This window comes from Kogia breviceps, chromosome 3 (assembly GCF_026419965.1).
Source record: "Kogia breviceps isolate mKogBre1 chromosome 3, mKogBre1 haplotype 1, whole genome shotgun sequence".
NCBI classification, from domain to species: Eukaryota; Metazoa; Chordata; class Mammalia; order Artiodactyla; family Physeteridae; genus Kogia; species Kogia breviceps.
Genome location: NC_081312.1, coordinates 92,119,894 through 92,135,833, shown reverse-complemented (window position 1 = coordinate 92,135,833; position 15,940 = coordinate 92,119,894). Strand labels below are relative to the sequence as shown.

The following is a 15,940-nucleotide window of genomic DNA, read 5'->3' as shown; positions in this document are numbered from 1 at the left end:
GGTGTGGTGGGGCTGCAGTGGAACACCAGGCTGGGTTTGGCATGGTGGAGCCACCATGGAGTCCAAGTGTGGGGCAAATGGCTCTAGCAAGGTAGAGGGAGAGTGTAAAAATGGTGCCTGCAAGGGCCAGTGCTAGTAACGTAGAAGAGTACAAAAATGGCTCCTGCCAGCACCTCTGTTCCCTGGGAGAGTTCTAACAGATTCTGCCCTTCTAGAAGATGCTTTAAGATCAGCACGTACATCTCCTTAATGTAAGGTCTAGGCATTTTTAAAGCTGCTGTTTTTGCACTGGGTTCCTGAGTTGAGTGAGTCTATGCGTGAGTCCTGTAGGAGTGGAATCTCAGGTTCCTACAGCACTTTATGTTTCCTGGATGTAAGCCCCATTAGTTTTCAAAGCCAGGTGTTTTGGGGGCTCATCTCTCTGGAGCAGGTCCTGATGTGGGGCTCAAACCCCTTGCTCCTCAGGGAGAAGGTTTATTTTTGTGATATTCCTCCTGATTGTGGGATGTCATGCCAAGGGTGAAGGTTTGGGCAAGATTGTGTCTCTGCATCTCCTACTCACCTTGATGTGTCCCCTTTATCATTTGTGTGGGGTGGCTCTTGGGCTAGTTCTCAGGTCTTTTTCAGAGACAGTTGTTCCATATGTAGCTGTAGATTTGGTGTGTCCATGGGAGGGTGTGAGTTCAGGATTTCCTGTACCGCCATCTCAAACTGCTTCCAAGATTTTTCTTCTTGGACACTAATATTAAACTAAAAATTTCATAATCTTACAACTTAAATAAATACTACCAAAGAAAATGTTATATGAGTTTAAATGAGCATTTACTACTTTCTTCCATAAACTTTTAAGGACCATGGAAAATGGATGTAATTAGGAATTGTTCTGTTGTCTCTCATTATTTTCATAATGGATTATGTCAGATGTAAATTTGTTTATCAAGTCCTCTAGTACTAGGTGGTGCCGCATATCCTGCAGAAGATTTCCGTGGTTTATGTTTTCCCAGTAGAATACCTCCTGGTTTTTAATTGCAATATTGCATAGTTGGTGTGTATGTCCCAGAACAATACCAGTGTTTATGTACTAGAAATGTATATTTACCTCCTAAAATTGCATTCATTTTAAACAGAATGAGTGGGAAACGTCTCAAGTTCCAAATATAATTGGTAGATCATCAGAATCATGGTGGAGATGTTTTGAAAAGCCCACTCAGTATAGAGAATGTGCTTCTTAGCTGTTGCTGGTGCTAACAGAGTTACTAGAAAGAAATTTACTTTTTGTTAACAATTATAGTGATTGGAAAGTGAAATTTTAAGCTTTTCTTTTTCATCCTAACATGATAACTTGTTGTGTATTTATGTGTATTGTTTTACATTTTAGAAGTTGGTTGGATGTTTTGTTTTGACATGTACTCCATCAAAATTTTTCCCACTTGAAGTAATGAAAAATAGTCTTCCACTTAGCATTTTTGCATAGAATGTGTAATTTTCAGGAAGAGCTTACTGATATTGAGGGAGATTCCTTTATGATTTGGAATCCTTAATATAATAGGGATGATGATATTCTAGAGGTAGGATGTAGTCCTGGATTTAGGACAAAATGTTAACCTTAAATAGTGGTAGTTCCAATCAAAGCACACTGAGTTAAACATAAAAGGAAGACTTGAAAGCTGTGAACTATTTTTAAATGTAAATTTCAGGAGGCATCATAAGTCTCATCTCTCTCCCTGCAGTAGCATTTTGTACATATCTCTCATGGATTGTAGTATTATATTTAGTTGGATACTCATAAGTGCTGCCAAAAGAATAAATAATGAAACATGGATTTTCAGAGCACAAGTAAACAGAAGAATATGAATCCAGCTCATATTACCTCCTTTCTCTTTCTTTGTCTGCTTCTCTCTTCCTTTCTGCCTTACCTTTCTGTATATTTCTTTTTTCTCTTGTCTTAACTAGACATAGTATGTAATTGGAATGCGTAAATTTCTGTGCCTCATATTAATGATAACTGCTTGCTTCAGTGTTTCAAAATATGACAGCTTCCCTGGGGGATATGCCATGTTTCCTTACCCTATGTGTCTGTCATCATTGTAAAAGGACTTTTGGATTACTCCTGCTATGAGTCTACCAAAATGGTGACCGGAAATATTCCATTTTAATGATTGTGGAAAACTATAATGTTTAAACTATATATCCAGTCACTTCATCTCCCAGAAAATTGGTCTGAAGTCTGCCTCTCCTGTTTTGGAAAAACTGCTAATAAAAGTGCATTTTGTGGGGATTCCCCCCGCCCCCAGGTGATATGCTTCGTTATATTCAGGAGAGTAAGGAAAGAACTGCGGAAATGATAAAAGCAGAGGTATTGCGAGAACGTCAAGAAACCTCCCGAAAGATGCGCAAATATTATTTGATTTGCCTCCAACAGATTTTGCAGGATGATGGAAAAGAGGAAGGGTAAGTTCTGTCTGAACAGTGTGTCCTGAGAGTACCAGGACAGCATGTTGTCATTTTCTAAGCATTTTCCTTAGCCACAGAATTAACTGTGTCTACATGATGAGCCATTAGGGATTAAAAGAGGCTTAATGTCTGTGCTGCCCTAAGTGGTGGCAGAGCATATAGGAAAACAGAAATCCTGGAGCTAAGGAAACTTATTTTTTCCCTTAAACTGTATTAATTTCATATTCTGGAATTCCCCACAGGGCTGAGAAAAAGATTATGAATGCTGCTAGCAAACTTGTTATGATGGCAAAATTGTTGGAAACACCTATTTCTAATAGATCCCAGAGCAAAACCACACAGTCAGGTATGTCAAAATCAGTTACTTGAAGGATTTTTCTTTCCCTCTTTTTTAGATATTTAATATTTTTAGTATGAGAGTAGAGAATGTAAGAAGTGACAGCTGAGTTATCCAATTGTGTGCATGTTTTACTTAAATGGGAAACTTACAAAAAAACTGTAGAGTTTCCAGTTCAAGTAGGCAGACTGAGCTTACCCACCAGCTTCCTCTTGCTGCTTCCATCTCTAGAAATGATAGAAAAGATTTTAAACGACAGTATAGAAGGAAAAAGAAGAAATTATAACTGAACTTTTAAAAGTTACAACTGATAAATCGAAGGCTGTGAGAAATCCCTGAAAGAAGGCAAACACTATAAACTGAAGATGGAAACCTCAGTTCAAAACTCCCAGAAGATGATAGTTACAAGTGGGAGCAATACTGAAACTCTTCTGTGTGTGCACGTGGTGTGTTCCAGGAGAAGTAGTAAGCCCAGGGGATACAATGGGGTAATTAATTAGCTGGTGTTCCAGAGCAGCTGAAACCAGGTGGGATTGCCCTCTTTATTTCTCCTTCTCTTTCTTCCTGAACCTCAGATTGGTCTAGGGAAGAGCAACAGGAACAGAGAATCTGGGAACTGGGCAGTGCTCTAGGTGGCTAGCCACACCGAGGAGGAACCGAGAGCCTAAATGCCCAGAGTCCAGATATCAGGTCTTTCTACCCTGCTGCTCATTCCTTCCCACTCCACTTACAACTCCTTTAAACAAGCAGCAGATACTCTACTCAGGACATCTGAAAGATAAGCATTCAACCAAGAATTACCACATATTTATAGAAAGCCAGCACCATGAAGAAAGATACCAAACTCAAAATAAGACCAAGCAAAAAAAAAAAAAAAAAAAAAAAATCCACAACAGAACTTATACCTAAAGAGAGAGAATTAATGGAACAAACAACAGGACCTGAGAATGTTAGAAAAATACAGTATTTTCAAAAAGGTGTAGGAGGATATGATAGAGGAAACTAACAATATTCTAAGATTTATACTATTTTCAAGGAGAAGATGTAAATACTGATAACTCTAGAGATTGCTAGAAAAATACAAGTTTAAGTATGTGTATAAAAATTTAAGGCTAGGGCTTCCCTGGTGCTGCAGTGGTTGGGGGTCTGCCTGCTGATGCAGGGGACACGGGTTCGTGCCCCACTCTGGAAGGATCCCACCTGCCGCAGAGTGGCTGGGCCCGTGAGCCATGGCCGCTGGACCTGCGTATCCGGAACCTGCGCTCCGCAGTGGGAGAGGCCACAATAGTGAGAGGCCACAGTGGTGAGGGGCCTGTGTACCTCAAAAAAAAAAAAAAAAAAAAAAAATTTAAGGCTAACTAATAGAGAAATAGAATATATAATTTTCAAAGTAGTAGGGGTAAAACTTGGAAGAAAACTTTTCATTCTAATAATCTAGAAAGAGGAAAAATACATGTAGAAAGCGTGGGTAAATAGAAAATAATAGTATAATATAATAATAGAAAATAATAGTAGGTTGAAACGTCAGCAGTCACACTAAATGTGAATTGGTTAAACTCACTTATTAAAAGACCACAATTTTCAAACAGTTTTAAATATTCTAGACATATGTTATTCCAGATAAGAACATTGTCAAAAATTCAAAATAAAGGGCTGGAAAGTGATATACCAAGCAATGCAGTGTTGATATTAGATAAATTATAGAGTTAAACACAATATTAGGTAAATTAGAGTTAGCATTAAACTGACCAAAGTGATAGTTCATAATGATAAAGGAGCAATCTCCCAAGAAGCTATAAATGAATTCTTCCTGTTGATAATAAAATAACTTTAGAATATATGAATCAAAAGCTGATGGAAAAACATGAAAAAGATTAGTAAATTCCCAGTCACACTGGGAGGATTTGAACATATCTGTGAGGAAATGGGGTTTTTGCACTTCTGGAAAGCTTGAAGCAAAGACTGTTCATGAATTTCCAAGTTTGATGTTGGTAAATGTCCTTCAAATAAAAGCACAAAGATTATTTGTGTAAATTTTGGAATGGCGATGTGAACCTTGGCTATAAAAGGGCAGTGGCGTATAACAAGAAAAGAGTTTTCTAGATTTGGGTCAACTGCAAATAATGAATAATATACCCAGCAGAAACAAACCCTTTTCAGAGAATTTAGGGACCAAGATATCCTACTTTGAGATATGATGCCTCTGATTCTATGCTGTGTGGCTGTTCTGCTTCTGATCAGATTTAGTGTCTTAGCTAATTAAATCAGAAACTATTTTAGCTTTGAGAAAAAGACAGAAAGTGTGTGAGAGGTGTGTGTATGCGTGTGTGTGTCTGTCTGTCTGTCTTTCTGTCTTGGGTCGGGTGGGTTCTTCCAGCAAACTTTCTCCATCAGAAACTCCATATATGACATCAGAGCAAGACTGGAAATGTTGCAGTTGGCCCTTGAAATGCTGTACCAACTCTTACAGAAAATAATACATCAGGTGGATGGCAATAATAACATATTAGATTTCATTAACAAAATTACTCAGCTTTATCTAATAGATATATGTAAAAGAATATTTTTAAATGTCCAGCATTGATGTATTTTCTTTGAGAATGATTAAAATACGTATGCATCCCTTGGAAATAATAAAAACATAAATTTTTTTTCTCCTCTTTCAGTGTTAATTTTCTGCTAATTTTGTTTCCCCCTAATTTTGTGTTCCCTTGTATACAATAGTATTGCCTCTGACTTCAGAGATGCTGACTGGAGTTGAAAAATCAAAAAGAAATGATGTGAATCAGAATATATCGTGTCACTGTGAAAGCAAATCAAGCAGTATAAAAACTATCCCCAGAAGTATGTGTGACCAAGTTCCTAAGAGGAGGGCTGCCTGTAACTTACAAAGGCGATTAGAGGACGCAGAGCCCGGGGACAGAAAGCATGAGGGTTCCAAAGAGTCACATCCAGACTTTCAGTTCGGGGATAACAGTCACAAACACCTAGACACTTTGCCAAGGAATGTTTCTCCTGAATTTGTTCCTTGCAAAGGTGAAAGAGGCTTTGGTTTGCACAAGAAGATAGACCTCCTCGGTGATACTGGCTCTGAATCACTCCAGCACTCAACTGCACACCCCTTTCTCGGATCCTTCGGAAATAAGCCCTCACCCAGATATACCCCTAGTCTTTCTGAATCCGAGTCCACGCATATAACTTTTCGAAGTCCTAATGAAAGACTTGGTTTTAAAGTGTACAAGTGTAATCCACTAATGGCAAGTGAAAATGCTGCATCTGAGAAAAGTCAAAGTTTGGGTGTTAAGGAAACTCCAGTAAAGGATGGAGGGGACCTCAGTGACTCTGTAGGCTGGCATTCCAACAGTGCCGCTCTACCCTGCAACAGTCATGAAGTGTCATTTTTGCATGATAGGCCACAAGAAACTCTGGATGTGCTGGACGAATCTGTTAATTTCAAACAGTTTTCAGCAGCAAGTTTTCCTTTAGGTTCAGAGAAAAACGGTATGACTCATCAACCTATGAAATGTCAGAGTGGTCATGCTCCAGACCTGTCAGAAGAAACCATGTATTCCCCACCAGGGAAGATCAGCATGACTCTTGGACACCCACCTCATCATAAGGCTGATATATTAAAGTCAGATTTCAAAAAACTGAGCAGTACAGTACCATCTGCAGTGTGTCCACAGCCTTCAAGAAAATTAATTGCTCCTCTGTCTAACCAACATGATAGTGGCTTTGATAGCCCATTTGTCAATCTAGACTAACTGTTATACAGTATTTAAGAAGAATCATTAATATATTGATAAGAAAACTGGAAGGGAAGACTTCATACTGAAAATATTTGTGGGTTCTGCATATTTTGAGATGTTTTAATAACGTCTGACTATCATATGAGTAAAGTATTCTCATAAAATTACTTGAGATATTAAGGTTGCCTTAGTCTTCTAAAGGGCTAATCGTGTATGTGTAATCTTCTGTGTGGTGCTTGTATTTGGTTACTAAACCACCTGTTTTTATACTTATAAATTAGCTCTCTGTGCAGTGTTAAATTATTTAAATAAACTTGCATATGGTCTGTAGAATTGTTATGAATTATTTTTAAATTCATAATGTAGAAATATTATATTGACATAATTTGAAATTCATCTAGAAAAACATATAAACCTTGATGATTCGTACGTATGATCAGCCAGATTTAATTTTTGAAATTAGCCATGTTGAATGAGGCTATAGATTTACTCTACACATAGTTTTCCTGGAAATCTCTACTCAAGATTTTGATCCTTGCTTTCAGTTAGTGGAAAAGAAGTATTGCAAGGATTGCCACAAAATACATAGTTGTGTCCTGGCTTCATTATTTCAAATATTAGTTTGAATTGTTTTAGTTAGCATTTGCATTATTTCAAATCTGTGATGCCCAGAGCCTTTCTTTGTCTCTTTTATAGTTTCATAGTCTTTCCTTCATCTGAAGCATTACTTTTTTTTTTTTTTTTTTTTTTTTTTAGATTCTGCCTACTGTATACTAATGATTGTGGACAAAAATGGTATTGTCTAATACAGTAGTTCATGACTTTGTTGGGGAATATTTTTGGACTTCACAATGAAAATGGACTAGGTCCAGAGAGGTCAGACATCCTGCAATGCATGTGGCAGTGAAGCATCTCAGTAAGTTGGTTCCCAACCTAGGAGTCTTTCAAGATGCCACACCAGACATTCACATAGATGAAAAATCTGATTATAGTGATCGGAACTTGGAACTTAACATCATTATGCTTGTGAACACCAAATACTTTTGTATGGTTTTAATAGACACTGACTTTTTCAGGAATATAACTGCTGGGAAAATGGACAAAAGATTGCATTTTGTCTTGCTTTGGAATTTGACTGGTTCAATGTTTTGGGAAACTCACATTACACTGGCAAAGGTCGTTGAGGAATTTAAGTTGCTAACTTAGCGCATTTATATCAGCCAGCATTTAGAGCTGTCAGTTCTGGATCGGGTGCTGACTACTTCATTACGTCTTCTAGTCTAGCTGTGTCTGAGCAGTGGCATTTTGAAACACATGTGTTCTTACTCAAAGTTTACTTTCAAATTTCTTTTTTCCTGAAGGTGTAGGTAGGTTATATCATCATTACGTTTTTGTCTTAAAATGGGTTTTACAAAATACTTAATATTAATGAAGGTGTTGGGCTTTATAGAGGTAAAAACCACTGTTTTAGAAGGATGATGTAATTACTACTACTACTACTATAATAGTCATAATGACTTTTTCACCAAGACCTTCTCACTTGGGTTACTCTAACAGCAGCCAGAATGGTCCTTCTACTTCTAATTGCATCACCCGCCACACCACCTCCACCCAGCTTTTGAGTGCTTTTTCTGAAATGAAAATTAGATTGTGTTACCTCCCTGCTCTCTGGTACTTCATCACTGTCTGGTATTCTCTTTTTCTTTTTTTAATTTTTAAATTTTATTTATTTATTTATTTTATACAGCAAGTTCTTATTAGTCATCAATTTTATACACATCAGTGTATAAATCGCCCAATTCATCACACCCCCACCACCACCCCGCGCTGCTTTCCCCTCTTGGTGTCCATACGTTTATTCTCTGTGTCTCAAATTCTGCCCTGCAAACTGGTTCATGTGTAGCATTATTCTAGATTCCACATAAATGTGTTAATGTACAGTATTTGTTTTTCTCTTTCTGACTTACTTCACTCTCTATGACAGTCTCTAGATCCATCCACGTTTCAACAAATGACTCAACTTCGTTCCTTTTTATGGCTGAGTAATATTCCATTGTATATATATACCACATCTTCTTTATCCATTCATCTGTCGATGGGCATTTAGGTTGCTTCCATGACCTGGCTATTGTAAATAGTGCTGCAATGAACATTGAGGTGCATGTGTCTTTTTGAATTATGGTTTTCTCTGGGTATATGCCCAGTAATGGTATTGCAGGATCATATGGTAATTCTGTTTTTAGTTTTTTAAGGAACCTCCATACTGCTCTCCATGGTGGCTGTATCAATTTACATTCCCACCAACAGTGCAGGAGGGTTCCCTTTTCTCCACACCCTCTCCAACATTTGTTGTTTGTAGATTTTCTGATGATTCCCATTCTGACTGTTGTGAGGTGATACCTCATTATAGTTTTGATTTGCATTTCTTTGATAATTAGTGATGTTGAGCAGCTTTTCATATGCTTCTTGGCCATCTGTATGTCTTCTCTAGAGAAATGTATGTTTAGGTCTTCTGCCCATTTTTAGATTGGGTTGTTTGTTTTTTTAATATTGAGCTGTTTGAGCTGTTTATATATTTTGGAGATTAATCCTTTGTCCGTTGATTCCTTTACAAATGTTTTCTCCCATTCTGAGGGTTGTCTTTTCATCCTGTTTATGGTTTCCTTTGCTGTGCAGAAGCTTTGCAGTTTCATTAAGTCCCATTTGTTTATTTTTTTTTTTTATTTCCATTACTCTAGGAGGTGGATCAAAAAAGATCTTGCTGTGATTTGTGTCAAAGAGTGTTCTTCCTATGTTTTCCTCTAAGAGTTTTATAGTGCCTGGTCTTACATTTAGGTCTCCAATCCATTTTGAATTTATTTTTGTGTATGGTGTTAGGGAGTATTCTAATTTCATTCGTTTGCATGTAGCTGTCCAGTTTTCCGAGCACCACTTATTGAAAAGACTGTCTTTTCTCCATTGTGTATCCTTGCCTCCTTTGTCATAGATTAGTGGACCATAGGTCTCTGAGTTTCTCTCTGGGCTTTCTATCCTGTTGCATTCATCTGTGTTTCTTTATTTGTGCCAGTACCATATTGTCTTGATTACTGTAGCTTTGTAGTATAGTCTGAAGCCAGGGAGTCTGATTCCTCCAGCTCTTTTTTTTTTTTTTAACATCTTTATTGGAGTATAACTGTTTTACAATAGCGTGTTAGTTTTTCCTTTACAACAAAGTGAATCAGTTATACATATACATATGTTCCCATATGTCTTCCCTCTTGCATCACCCTCTCTCCCACGCTCCCTATCCCACCCCTCTAGGTGGTCACAAAGCACAGAGGTGATCTCCCTGTGGTATGCAGCAGCTGCTACCCACTAGCTATCTAATTTACATTTGGTAGTGTATATATGTCTCTGCCACTCTCTCACTTCATCACAGCTTACCCTTCCCCCTCCCCATATCCTCAAGTCCATGCTCTAATAAGTCTTTGTTTTATTCCCGTCCTACCACTAATCTCTTCATGACATTTTTTTTTCCTTAGAGTCCATATATGTGTGTTAGCATATGGTATTTGTTTTTCTCCTTCTGACTTACTTCACTCTGTATGACAGACTCCAGGTCTATCCACCTCATTACACATAACTCAGTTTCATTTCCTTCTATGGCTGAGTAATATTCCATTGTATATATGTGCCACATCTTCTTTATCCATTCATCTGATGATGGACAATTAGTTTCTTCCATGTCCTGGCTATCGTAAATAGAGCTGCAATAAACATTTTGGTACATGACTCTTTTTGAATTATGGTTTTCTCAGGGTATATGCCCAGTAGTGGGATTGCTGGGTCGTATGGTAGTTCTATTTGTAGTTTTTTAAGGAACCTCCATACTGTTCTCCATAGTGGCTGTATCAATTTACATTCCTACCAACAGTGCAAGAGGGTTCCCTTTTCTCCACACCCTCTCCAGCATTTATTGTTTCTAGAGTTTTTGATGATGGCCAATCTGACCGGTGTGAGGTGATATCTCATTGTAGTTTTTGTTTGCATTTCTCTAATGATTAATGATGTTGAGCATTCTTTCATGTGTTTGTTGGCAATCTGTATATCTTCTTTGGAGAAATGTCTATTTAGTTCTTCTGCCCATTTTTGGATTGGGTTGTTTCTTTTTTTGTTATTGAGCTGCCTGAGTTGCTTATAAATTTTGGAGATTAATCCTTTGTCAGTTGCTTCATTTGCAAATATTTTCTCCCATTCTGAGGGTTGTCTTTTGGTCTTATTTATGGTATTCTTTGCTGTGCAAAAGCTTTTAAGTTTCATTAGATCCCATTTGTTTATTTTTGTTTTTATTTCCATTTCTCTAGGAGATGGGTCAAAAAGGATCTTACTGTGACTTATGTCATAGAGTGTTCTGCCTATGATTTCCTCTAAGAGTTTGATAGTGTCTGGCCTTACATTTAGGCCTTTAACCCATTTTGAGTTTATTTTTGTGTGTGGTGTTAGGGAGTGTTCTAATTTCATACTTCTACAGGTAGCTGTCCAGTTTTCCCAACACCACTTATTGAAGAGGCTGTCTTCTCTCCACTGTATATCCTTCCCTCCTTTATCAAAGATAAAGTGACCATATGTGTGTGGGTTTATCTCTGGGCTTTCTATCCTGTTCCATTGATCTATATTTCTGTTTTTGTGCCAGTACCATACTGTCTTGATTACTGTGGCCTTGTAGTATAGTCTGAAGTCAGGGAGTCTGATTCTTCCAGCTCCATTTTTCGTTCTCAAGATTGCTTTGGCTATTCGGGGTCTTTTGTGTTTCCATACAAATTGTGAAATTTTTTGTTCTACTTCTGTAAAAAATGCCAGTGGTGGGCTTCCCTGGTGGCGCAGTGGTTGAGAGTCCGCCTGCTGATGCAGGGCACGCGGGTTCGTGCCCCGGTCCGGGAGGATCCCACGTGACACGGAGCGGCTGGGCCCGTGAGCCGTGGCCACTGAGCCTGTGTGTCCGGAGCCTGTGCTCCGCAACGGGAGAGGCCACAGCAGTGAGAGGCCCGCCTACCGCCAAAAAAAAAAAAAAAAAAAAAAAAAAAAAAAAAAAAAAAAAAATGCCAGTGGTAATTTGATAGGGATTGCATTGAATCTGTAGATTGCTTTGGGTAGTAGAGTCATTTTCACTATGTTGATTCTTCCAATCCAAGAACATGGTATATTTCTCCACCTATTTGTATCATCTTTAATTTCTTTCATCAGTGTCTTATAGTTTTCTGCATACAAGTCTTTTGTCTCCTTAGGTAGGTTTATTCCTAGATATTTTATTCTTTTTGTTGCAGTGGTAAATGGGAGTGTTTTCTTAATTTCCCTCTCAGATTTTTCATCATTAGTGTATAAGAATGCCAGAGATTTCTGTACATTAATTTTGTATCCTGCAACTTTACCAAATTCATTGATTAGCTCTAGTAGTTTTCTGGTAGCATCCTTAGGCTTCTCTATGTATAGTATCATGTCATCTGCAAACAGTGACAGCTTTACTTCTTTTCCTATTTGGATTCCTTTTATTTCTTTTTCTTCTCTGATTGCTGTGGCTAGAACTTCCAAAACTATGTTGAATAAGATTGGTGAGAGTGGGCAACCTTGTCTTGTTCCTGATGTTAGTGGGAATGGTTTCCGTTTTTCACCATTGAGAACGATGCTGGCTGTTGGTTTGTCATATAAGGCCTTTATTATGTTGAGGAAAGTTCCCTGTATGCCTACTTTCTGCAGTGTTTTTGTCATAAATCGGTGTTGAATTTTGTCAAAAGCTTTCTCTGCATCTATCGAGATGATCATATTGTTTTTCTCCTTCAGTTTGTTGATATGGTGTATCACATTGATTGATATGCATATATTGAAGAATCCTTGCATTCCTGGAATAAACCCCACTTGATCATGGTGTATGATCCTTTTAATGTGCTGTTGGATTCTGTTTGTTAGTATTTTGTTGAGGATTTTTGCATCTATGTTCATCAGTGATATTGTCCTGTAGTTTTCTTTCTTTGTGACGTGTTTGTCTGGTTTTGGTATCAGGGTGATGGTGGCCTCATAGAATGAGTTTGGGAGTGTTCCTCCCTCTGCTATCTCTTGGAAGAGTTTGAGAAGATTAGGTGTTAGCTCTTCTCGAAATGTTTGATAGAATTCGCCTGTGAAGCCGTCTGGTCCTGGGCTTTTGTTTGTTGGAAGATTTTTAATCACAGTTTCAATTTCAGTGCTTGTGATTTGTCTGTTCATATTTTCTATTTCTTCCTGGTTCAGTCTCGGCAGGTTGTGCATTTCTAAAAATTTGTCCCTTTCTTCCAGGTTGTCCATTTTATTGGCATAGAGTTGCTTGTAGTAATCTCTAATAATCTTTTGTATTTCTGCAGTGTCAGTCGTTACATCTCCTTTTTCATTTCTAATACTATTGATTTGAGTCTTCTCCCTTTTTTTCTTGATGAGTCTGGCTAATGGTTTATCAATTTTATTTATCTTCTCAATGAACCAGCTTTTAGTTTTATTGATCTTTGCTATTGTTTCCTTCATTTCTTTTTCATTTATTTCTGATCTGATCTTTATGATTTCTTTCCTTCTGCTAAATTTGGGGGTTTTTTGTTCTTCTTTCTCTAATTGCTTTAAGTGCAAAGTTAGGTTGTTTATTCAAGATGTTTCCTGTTTCTTAAGGTATGATTGTATGGCTATAAACTTCCCTCTTAGAACTGCTTTTGCTGTACCCCATAGGTTTTGGGTCGTCGTGTCTCCATTGTCATTTGTTTCTAAGTACTTTTTGATTTCCTCTTTGATTTCTTCAGTGATCACTTCGTTATTGAGTGGTGTATTGTTTAGTCTCCATGTGTTTTTATTTTTTACTGCTCTTTTCCTGTAATTGATATCTAGTCTCATAGCGCTGTAGTCAGAAAAGATACTTGATACGATTTCAATTTTCTTAAATTTGCCATGGCTAGATTTGTGACCCAATGTATGATCTATCCTGGAGAGTGTTCCATGAGCACTTGAGAAAAATGTATATTCTGTTGTTTTTGGATGGAATGTCCTATAAATATCAATTAAGTCCATCTTGTGTAATATATCATTTAAAGCTTGTGTTTCCTTATTTATTTTCATTTTGGATGATCTGTCCATTGGTGAAAGTGGGGTGTTAAAGTCCCCTACTATGACTGTGTTACTGTCGATTTCCCCTTTTAAGGCTGTTAGTATTTGCCTTATGTATTGAGGTGCTCTTATGTTGGGTGCATAAATATTTACAATTGTTATATCTTCTTCATGGATCGATCCCTTGATCATGATGTAGTGTCCTTCTTTGTCTCTTGTAATAGTTTTTATTTTAAAGTCTATTTTGTCTGATATGAGAATTGCTACTCCAGCTTTCTTCTGATTTCCATTTGCATGGAATATCTTTTTCCATCCTCTTATTTTCAGTCTGTATGTGTCCCTAGGTTTGAAGTGGGTCTCTTGTAGACAGCATATATATGGGTCTTTTTTTTGTATCCATTCAGCCAGTCTGTGTCTTTTGGTGGGAGCATTTAATCTATTTACATTTAAGGTAATTATCGATATGTATGTTCCTATTACCATTTACTTAATTGTTTCGGGTTGTTCTTGTAGGTCTTCTCCTTCTCTTGTGTTTCTTGCCTAGGGAAGTTCCTTTAGCATTTGTTGTAAAGCTGGTTTGGTGGTGCTGTACTCTCTCACCTTTTGCTTGTCTGTAAAGGTTTTAATTTCTCCATCAAATCTGAATGAGATCCTTGCTGGGTAGAGTAATCTTGGTTGTAGGTTTTTTTCCTTCATCACTTTAAATATGTCCTGCCACTCCCTTCTGGCTTGTAGAGTTTCTGCTGAAAGATCAGATGTTAACCTTATGGGGATTCCCTTGTGTGTTATTTGTTGTTTTTCCCTTGCTGCTTTTAATACGTTTTCTTTGTATTTAATTTTTGATAGTTTGATTATTACGTGTCTTGGCGTGTTTATCCTTGGGTTTATCCTGTATGGGACTCTCTGTGCTTCCTGGACTTGATTGACTATTTCCTTTCCTATATTAGGGAAGTTTTCAACTATAATCTCTTCAAATATTTTCTCAGTCCCTTTCTTTTTGTCTTCTTCTGGGACCCCTATTATTCGAATGTTGGTGCATTTAACGTTGTCCCAGAGGTCTCTGAGACTGTCCTCAGTTCTTTTTATTCTTTTTTCTTTCTTCTGCTCAGCAGTAGTTATTTCCACTATTTTATCTTCCAGGTCACTTATCCGTCCTTCTGCCTCAGTTATTCTGCTATTGATCCCATCTAGAGTATTTTTCATTTCATTTATTGTGTTGCTCATCGTTACTTGCTTCCTCTTTATTTCTTCTAGGTCCTTGTTAACTGTTTTTTGCAATTTGTTTATTCTATTTCCAAGATTTTGGATCATCTTTACTATCATTATTCTGAATTCTTTTTCAGTTAGACTGTCTCTTTCCTCTTCATTTATTAGTTCTGGTGTGTTTTTATCTTGCTCCTTCATCTGCTGTTTTTCTGTCTTCTCATTTTGCTTATCTTACTGTGTTTGGGGTCTCCTTTTTGCAGGCTACAGGTTCATAGTTACCATTGTTTTTGGTGGCTGTCCCAGTGGCTAAGTTTGGTTCAGTGGGTTGAGTAGGTTTCCTGGTTGGGGAGACTAGTGCCTCTGTTCTGGTGGATGAGGCTTTATCTTGTCTTTCTGGTGGGCAGGTCCACGTCTTGTGGTGTGTATGGGGATGTTGGTATCCTTATTATGATTTTATGCTGCCTCTCTGCTAATGGATGGGGCTGTAGACCTGTCTTGCTCTTTGTTGGGGATAGGGTGTCCAGCACTGTTCCTTGCTGGTCCTTGAGTGAAGCTGGGTCTTGGTGTTGAGATGGAGGCCTCTGGGAGATTTTCGCCATTTGATATTGCATGGAGCTGGGAGGTCTCTTGTGGACCAGTGTCCTGAGGTTGGTTCTCCCACCTCAGAGACACAGCCCTGGTGCCTGGCTGGGGCGCCAAGAGCCTGTAATCCACACGGCTCAAAATAAAAGGGAGAAAAAATAGAATGGAAAGGAAAGGAAGGAAGGTAAGAAGGAAGGAAGGAGGGAGGGAGGGAAAGGAGGAAGGGAGGAAGGAAGGAAGGTAAGAAGGAAGGAAGGAGGGAGGGAGGGAAAGGAGGAAGGGAGGAAGGAAGGAAGAAAGGAAGGAAGGAAGAAGGAGAAGAAGAAAGGGAGGAAGGAAGAGAGGAAGGAAGAGAGGAAGGAAGGGAGGAAGGAAGAGAGGAAGGAAGGGAGGAAAGAAGGGAGGAAGGAAGGAAGAAAGGAGAGAAGGAGGGAAGAAAGGAAGAAAGAAAGGGAGAAGACAAAATAAAGTAGGATAAAGTATAGTTATTAAAATAAAAAATAATTATTAAGAAGAA

At 38.0% G+C, this 15,940-nt stretch overlaps 1 protein-coding gene across 4 annotated transcripts in view; it reads left to right on the top strand.

Annotated features, from left to right (window-relative positions):
• Positions 1–7,373, top strand: part of CEP152 (centrosomal protein 152) — a 100,732-nt gene extending 93,359 nt beyond the window's left edge. For 2 of the 4 annotated variants that reach the window (XM_059058586.2, XM_067030703.1), the window contains exons 25-27: positions 2,295–2,451; positions 2,697–2,800; positions 5,516–6,868. In XM_059058586.2, the coding sequence (XP_058914569.1) occupies positions 2,295–2,451; positions 2,697–2,800; positions 5,516–6,555 (1,301 nt within the window). In that variant the 3' untranslated portion in view covers positions 6,556–6,868. Of the gene's footprint in view, positions 1–2,294; positions 2,452–2,696; positions 2,801–5,515; positions 6,870–7,296 lie in introns of those variants that run through there. The other 2 variants (XM_067030704.1, XM_059058588.2) reach the window with 2 other exon arrangements.
• Positions 7,374–15,940: the final 8,567 nt, after the last annotated feature.